The following is an 8,590-nucleotide window of genomic DNA, read 5'->3' on the forward strand; positions in this document are numbered from 1 at the left end:
TGAAAAACAAAACAGTACAATATAATTGAAATAGGCTCTCTGATTTGCGCATGCGCAATGTACGTATATACGGGGCTTATACTGTTAACTGTATTATCAGTTATAATATCAGATATTTAACCATTGTATCGTTAATATTAAATCTTTAGACAACTGTACACAGTCAAGTTTACATAAATAAGGCTTAGGAACTTTATTTATTTAGCGAACGTCTTTGGAACTACATTTCCCTGTTGTCTCTGTGCTGTTCTGTAATACGACCTGTCGCAAAAATTCAGTTAACAACAGAAAAACTGAGATGGACACCACCAAAGACGCTTGACAGTTTCTGTCTTTATCCCTTTCTGTTATCTGAAATGTTTATGCAGTAACGCTACAGCAACGGTTGTGAAAATGGAGGCCATGGAAGATGACAGTTTGAACATAAAAGACGACCACAACCACAACTATCGTGCGAGCAGCGGCAGCAAAGTCCGCACGTATCTGAGCAGCCAGCTGTCGGATGCAGCGACGGTCCCGCAGCCTGCAGTCTGTCTACCGGTGCCGGGAGGAGAACCGGGGACTCGACGGGGGAAAGTGTGGTCCAGCGGCGCCGGAGGGTCAAAGTTCATGGACTCGGATTCGGGCAGTGAGAGCAGCGAAGTGAGCGAGACGGACTCCACGGCACCGCCGGCCGCTGTCGAGGGAAAATTCACCCTCGATTCTACTTCCAAGTTCCGTAAGTTGACTTGTAGCAGGCAGGCAGGCAGAGTGAGAGCAGCGGGGCCTGGTGTCCTGCAGCCACCCTGCAGCTCGGCCTGCTGCAGCGTTCAGGGGTGGAAGGAACTAATTACACAATCAGATTACTGTCAGTATTTCGTTTTTTGGAGGAGTACCTTTATTTTTACCAGTAGATTTTCAAGTCTGCACTTGAGCGTGTATTGCACAATGCAATCTACTTAGTTACTTTGAAAATCATCAATTCATCTGCAGTTTTGTAACTAAAAAGGTTATCTGATTGCAAACAGGCCAATGAAAACAAAGACGTGAACGAAAAATTGAACACTGCAGCAGCACAGGTTTTGGAGTAAGAATGTTAATGATTAATCAGTGTTCGATTAATCGCCATTAAAAATTTAACCAATTCATGGAAGGCAGTAATTGCACTTTGTTTGGCATTGTTTTGTCTTAGCCATTTGTTGAATAGGGAACCTTAAAATGAGAAAAAAAAGAAAAGAAGAAAATGAAAAACGTGTTTTGTGTCTTATCAACTATTAATGATTAATAGATTGCTGGAATTTTTAACTCTCGGTTAAGGAAAATGCACAAAATTTGCAAGTCTAGTTTGGAGACCACTAGACTTTGACCAGAACAGAGCAGGAGTTTGGAGTTATTCAGACTGAAGATTTGAAAAAACAGAAATCCCTCTGATTGAATGTCTGCTGTTGATATGCATTATCAAAGTTTAAAAAGTAACTAATACTCAGAGTACATTTAAGATGAATACTTTATACTTTTGGCATGAATTTTTTTAACGCCAGTACTTTTACACTGCTTGTAATTGAGTAATATTTCACTAATGTAAGATTTTCAGTACTCTTTCCATCACTGGCAGTATCATGTATGTAGAGGGCTGATGCTGCTGGTAGCTGACTGACAGCTGTCATTTGGTCCGTTAGACCTGAATGTTTTAATCAATGTTGAACGCCTGATATAACCCATCATGTAAAATCTGACCAGCTCTCCTCTTTTCACTCAGTCCTGAATGCAATGGCCGTAGAAGACTACCGGAAGAACCACTGGCCAAACCTGGAGAAGGCCATTGACCGTCTGCTGATTCAGAACCCCACAGACCACATCTCTGTTTCTTATGCACAGATATACAGGTGAGCAGGGGTTGAACTGGGATTTCAGGGCAGCCCTGGGTGCACATGTGTGTGATTTAGAGCAGTCATTCCCAAAAGACTGGGTTGGGACTCTCAGGTGGGTCACACAAAACTTGGATCCCCTAATAAATAAAAGACTATGATGGAAGTTCTGCATATTTAAGATTTATATCTGCAGTACATCTTTTATAAAGCATTTAAAATGTGTATATCATTTTACGGATGAGAGGGAAAAACAAGATCCTGTTAATTCTGCTCAAACGCACTTGTTTTGTCTCATTCCTGAAACAGGCTAAAGCAGGCTTTGTTGTTCTCCTGATAAGAGGAAGTGAAAACAATAAGATGGCCTGTTAACTCAGCCTAAATTAATTTATTTCTCATTTCTAAAGTTTCAGTGCGCATGTGTTTTCAATAAAGTGTCAAGATGATATAAGATGATGCGTAAATAAAACTAAAAATGGTCAGGAATGTTTATTTATGCACGAATGAAGTCTTCCTAGAATTTACTGATGAGGCTCAGCGAGGGTTGCAGGCATGAGAGTCACAAGCTCACCTGTAATGCAAAAAACACACACAAGCAGAGTTACCTTTAGGAGCCTCATAAAGTTTCCACGTGCATCAGTGATAATCTGTTTTCCTAAAATGCTGCGTTTCTGAACTTCTCCTCGGTTTTGTTTTCCTAGTTACGTCTACAAGTGCGTTTGTCAGCAGCACTCTGAGCTGCTCTACAACGATTTGACGTTAAAAATAACAAGTCATCTGGAGCAGGTTTCCACCCACCTACAAGTAAGCAAATCCAAATGCGAGTGATGACTGTGTGCAGCACATGCAGAAACTGTAAAACTGACTAACACTTGAATTGTTGTTTTCCAGTCCAGCCCACCAGAGAACTTCATTGAGAACTTCAACGTCGCTCTGACACAATACACAGCTTCTCTTCAATGTATAGTTCCTGTATTCATGTACTTGGTACGCATCGTTTTCTTAAATCTTTTGTTAAATATTTGTTGTAAAGACAAGATATAACTTGGACCGTTAAAGGGACAGTCCAGCCCAAAATCTAAATGCATATTTTCCTCTTACTTGGTCGGTCAAAGAGATAATGGCCTTGTCCCATTTTCCTAAGATAATCCAAAGACCTTGTTATGAGCCATTTCACGTAGGAACTATTTTCTCTCTACTGTACACCTGCCACCCGTATCACTGCTCAGATGGAAGTGTGCATCTCCTCATGGAAGAGAAGTAAAGGCTCAATTAAGAAGGACGCCATTCTTGTTTACATACAGCACTGTCACAAGCAGAGTAGACGCACACTTCCCTCGGTCATAATTTCTGGACAGAGATGTCGCTGCAGACATTTCTACAGTTGATATCTTCAAAACACTGCAACTCACACAAACACAAAAAAGTGGATAATCAGAACAACAGCTAAGAGGGATTTTATGTCCCTTTAAGTTTAAATGTTTTTTCTGTTTAAATGTTTTCAGAACAAGTTCTACATCGAGTCCAAACTGAACAGGGACCTCAGAGAGGATCTGATGAAGCTGTTTGCTGATCATGTTGCAGAAAAACATGTGAACACACTGATGCGTGAGTGTTTCCCTTCATTTGAAGCCCTCATGGCTTTCGTGACATTTAGAAAACTGTGCCCCTGCTTGTAATTGTGAACCTGTGACAAAATTTGTCACCTGCACTTGGTCAAAATAATTCTTCTTTTTTCCCAAATCCAGGGCAGATTTTTGTCTCGGCCCATTATGCTTCCATCTCTCATCCTGCAAAGCAGAGGATTTTTGGTTCAAGACATAAGAACTGTACATAGAGAAGCATTCATTCCTTGCTAACGCAAATGACCTCTGAAATATTTGTGTTTTTATTTTTATTTTTTTCTTGTGCAGCTCTTCTCATCAAAGCTCATTCCATGCCCTTTCAAGTGCAGCCATCTACAATGGCCAGTGTGGTTAAAGGCCTCTACAGCCTCCGACCTGGTGAGTTATGTTGCTATTACCTGTTCAGCTCCCAATACATACAACACTAGTATAAAAAATGAGACTCAATACCTCTTTCACTACTAAAGCAAAGAGAAAGTAAGCCACATTTTTTGTCTCTACTATAGTAAACCAAACGGACATATTGGTGTAGCAACATTCAAAGCACGCAGCACTACACATTTCTTAGATTTTCGGTTTCCTCTTTCAGAGTGGGCCCAGTTAGCCCCGGCTCTCTTCTCTGGGTTTATTCCTCAAATCAACCCTCCTGCTGTGGAGTCTCTGCTGCCTGATTACGCCGCTCATGACCAGAAGTTACAGATGGAGCTCTCCATGAACGGATTTCCACGGTCAGTTTTCTGAGGCTTCAGTCTCAGATAGTTACAATCTCAGTGTAAATACTGCTCTGCACAATAACTTCAAATCAGGGATGCACAATAATATCGGCATGTCATGATAGCTGCCGAAAAAGGCTTTAACATTTAACATGAACATTTCTGCTGATAGATATGTTTTGAGGTGTCTGGAATGGAGAGCAAAGTTTTTGTTTGCTCTAAATGGTTTTATTTCCCCTTTCTAATGGTTTAAGGCAGTGTTTCTCAATCCTGGTCCTCAGGTTCCACTGCCCTGCATGTGTTGGAGCAGGGAACTGGAGAGTGCCATGATAAGAACAGCTATAATAATATGTTAAAGGAACAGGTCAGGTTATTTGTCAGGGGTTGCATGAGATACTTGTTTGTTCATTTTTTGTCCAAGCATCAGCAAGGCCCTGGAGAAGGGATTGTCCTTTTAGCTGCTATGCAAGTGAGACGCTGTCGGCTCTCGTTGTGGCACTCCAGCGATGTTTTTTTGGAAACTTGATGTGCCTTTGAAAAAGAACCCTGTTTTATCTGCTTTGCTCTCAGGCTTGCAGCAACCTGCACGGGAAAGTTGGGAGTTTCGCTCACATCCTCTAACACCACCAAACTAAACATCCTGTTTTTGGGATTGATTGAGATCATAAACTTTATCTTTACCTGCAACCATTTTCTCATGAGTGGCAGATCGGTACTGTGCATGTGCCACTCACAGCAGAGATGAGAAGGAAGCAAGATTCCTCGGTCCTGAGCTGCTTAGATCATCAGCTCTGGAAAAAAAACCCAATGTGATTGATTAGTTTTTACCACTTGAGTTGTGAGATGTATTGTTGAGCCCTGTGATGTGTTTTTGTTGTTCCAGCGGTGACCAGTCTCGCAAACGGGCCAGCGATGACTCCTGATAAGCAGAGCGGCCGCCACCAGACTCGCTGCAGAACTGTTACTGTGCCTCCCACATCTTTATCACATGTCGGCTCACCGCACTAGGTACAATGTTGACGATGTGTCAGTTTCATCTCCCTCGACTCGAGGTCACAAAACACTGTGAATAACAAGGAGAAGCTGATGTTGGGCAGAAACTTAATTTCACTGCACTAAAAAAAAAAAAAAAGAGCACACAGACTTCCATTATGGTGCTTTCCTCTGTGGTCATGATGCATCCAGCTTCAGTATTTGTGGGATGCTGCTGATGGTTTTCTTCCCGTTCTCCTTCCTCATCTGAAGAGTGCCTTCACGGTGTCAGTTCTGATCGGATATCCTAACGAGGGATGAGATGATGATGGGTATTTCATTCCTAACCTTTAACATGGAAGTGTCTTTTTTTGATAGACTGGGCTAATTAAGACTTTCTACTGCTGCTAATAATACTGTCCATGTGATAATACTACAGATCCCTCAGTTTCACCCACTGTGTCTGTAACCCAGCGGCTTCACTCGACACAAATGAGTGCGAACAGAAACGAGAACAAGTCATTGACCTCAGCTATGACTCTCTTCATGTTGCCTTTACTGTGTTGGTATTAACCGGATTGTATTTTCCCGTTACGCCAAAGAGGATTTGCAGTACTTATTTTGCTTTTTCATTGGATTCGAGCTGACAGTGTTAGTGTTATATGCTGTCTGAGTCACTGAGCCATTTTAAGTTTTTTTTTTATACTAACATTTAAGCTTTGGTTAACCCATTTGTTCGTTAGGCTTGACTAACTTTAAATATCACTTTTTCTGTTTTAGCCTCGTATGTAGGATTGGCAGGGATCGCCATGTAGGACATCACACTGTTTGCCAGAAATCTTCTTAACATGTTCCTAATTTTCCTTCAGTTTGTAGGGCTGTACCGAAAATGCTGACATCTGAATTATAAATCAGTATTCAAATAATGCATTGCCTTTTTTTTTCATTTTGTAAAAACCCGGGATTTCTGCACAGTTTTGTGAAAACTTAGGCTACACTAATATTAATAGTGTTAAACTCAGAGGTGGCAAAAGTTCACATATTCTTCACTCAAGCAGGGGTAAAGATACTCAAACAGATTCTGGTAAAAGTAGAAGCCCCGATTAAATTTTTTTTTTAAGTAAAAATGGAAAAGTACAGGCTCTGAAGCACACTTAAAATGTAAAAGTAACCTTTTCTCCACAGCTGAGTCTCCGCAGTACGTCTTTTAGGCCATCTTCGTCTGTTTGTGTATTGTTATGTTGTTTTTGTCTTCTTACATTTCTCTGTCATTTTCATCTCATTATGTCTTTTATGTTGTTTTTGTTTAGTTGCGTCGATTTCTTGTAACGTCTTTTTCGTCTTGTTGCGTTGTTTTTGTCTTGTTACATAATTTTCGTCTTCTGTCTCTTACATTGTTTTCGTGTTGTCTTTGTCATCTTGTTTAATTATTCTCTTCGTCTTATGTGTTTCGTACCATTTGTTGTCTTGTTACATCCCCTTTGTCTTCTTTCTTCTTTGTTTTTCTGTCTTTTTTCGTTGTTTTAATCTCGTTTATGATGTGCGCTGATTGATACACTAAGGAGACGTCTTTTCTGTCTTTTGCATTTAGGTTTAAATGATTCTGTTTAGGTGGCGTGCAATGATGCAAAATAAAAATTAGCAATAAATCGAAAATGGAGTAAGGAGTAGAAAGTACAGATATTTATTAAAATGAAGTGAGTAAAAGTAAACACTCCATTCAAGTGGAGTGCAGATGCCTTAAGAATCTACTTAAGTACAGAAACAAAGTATTAGTAATTAGTTATTTCCCACCTCTGATTATACTTTTTGTGGAATTAGCCTCCGGTTGTGGCTGCGTAGGATTGTTTCCAGCTTCTGTGAATGTCTAAAATCCAAAACTCCAAACTGATTGGAAAAAAATAGATGTCATCATGTTTTTATCAAATTAAATTTCTTGCTTCAATCTATATTTGTTAGCGTCTCGCTGTTTAAATCAACATTTTCACTGTTTGCATTAACCTGGCTGTCTAGCAGCATTATATTGATTAAAGAAGGCTGGCAGGTTTGTTGATAAACAAAGAGTCGTTTCATCTGATTTATCACTGAATCCAAACTGAGGGTTTTCTTCAAGTATTTTTATAGGATGGTGACATTTGAAACTTAATGTGAAAAACCTCAATATGAGCTTCAAATGTAAAAAAGAAAGGATATTCGGTACAGCCCTATCAGTTTGTTTAACAGGTTACCTTACTTTATCATGCCTAAACTGTAAATATATCGAACCCGATGCTCCGTGGATTTTCCGAAACAAATGATATGCAAATACTTTTTTTCCTGAGTCTGGCGTATCTGTACGTCAAAAGGTTCCCACCATGTATAGCCTGTTCATGATGTAAATGTTTTTTTTGTCTTTGATAGTGGTCAGCGTACACGAGCTTTTGTCACAGAGGCATTTTTGTTAAACGATTCACTTGAATAGAAGTATTTGATACAAGGTCTTACACTGTTTTAAGTGTGAATAGATGCTCAGGCTTGCTTTTTCTTTCCGTCTGCGGGTCTTGGAAATGGTTCTCATTGTCTTTCGAATAAACTAACTTCATTAATCACGGGACATGGATGATTTTGTTCTTCCCTTTTTTGAGATTTTAAATCTGGGTTTGAGAAATGTCCTCTTCAGTAAGTAGGTATTATAATAAAACCTAAAGAAGTAGAAGAACGTCGGAGTCAATGCAGATGCCAAATCCTGGATGTACAATGTTAATTTGCCGAGACTGATTAACTTTTTCTCTAACAAGCTGCAAAAAATATTCATGTTAAAACAACTAACTGAACAACTGTGAATAAAATTACACTTGGCTATAATACTGTTTCAGAAATGTTGTAAAATTCTTTTTTTTTTTCAGTCACACATTACTACCAGATGTTTTACCACATGCATTTATTTACAGTGAGGGTTGTTATGGATGATGGAAACACTTTAATTTTTATGCAGTGTTTGGGCTTGAAAAGTGATATTGTAATTGCATTACTTTAATAATAAATCATTACTATGGCTGAGTGATTTGGCTTATTATCTTAATATTTTTAGTCTGTTCCACTGTATGCAATATATCTCAACATACATATTCACTAAAATAACAGGCCAACTGTAAATTCTGATGGTGCATTTCTGTAGATTTAACTACCCAACAGTATTCATTTTAAAGTAGGACTGGGTGTTATAGAGAAAATCAAACATCACAATAGCTTTGATCAACTGATATTGTGATTATATATGTAGGGATGACTATTGGTGCTTTCACAAAATGTCAATGAAACAGGAACAGAGATAATAAAAGATTAAATAATTGTAAAAAGACAGACAGGAGCGCAATAACAATAGTTGGTTAAGTTGGTCCTGATTTAATCACTAAGTGGGCAAAAGCAGAAGATACAACAGGTAGAATAGTCT

General features: G+C 39.2%; 1 protein-coding gene across 1 annotated transcript; it reads left to right on the forward strand.

Annotated features, from left to right (window-relative positions):
• The first annotated feature begins 86 nt into the window (after nt 1-86).
• cacul1 (CDK2 associated cullin domain 1) lies at nt 87-5,688 on the forward strand. Its single transcript, XM_084735740.1, has 8 exons — nt 87-718; nt 1,739-1,865; nt 2,549-2,651; nt 2,739-2,834; nt 3,353-3,455; nt 3,761-3,850; nt 4,062-4,200; nt 5,069-5,688. Exons 1-8 carry the CDS (start codon nt 394-396, stop codon nt 5,106-5,108), a joined length of 1,023 nt encoding a protein of 340 aa, XP_084591866.1. The 5' UTR covers nt 87-393; the 3' UTR covers nt 5,109-5,688.
• Nucleotides 5,689-8,590: the final 2,902 nt, after the last annotated feature.

The sequence above is a fragment of the Lutjanus erythropterus genome, chromosome 14 (assembly GCF_056507025.1).
Source record: "Lutjanus erythropterus isolate fLutEry1 chromosome 14, fLutEry1.hap2, whole genome shotgun sequence".
NCBI lineage: Eukaryota > Metazoa > Chordata > Actinopteri > Lutjaniformes > Lutjanidae > Lutjanus > Lutjanus erythropterus.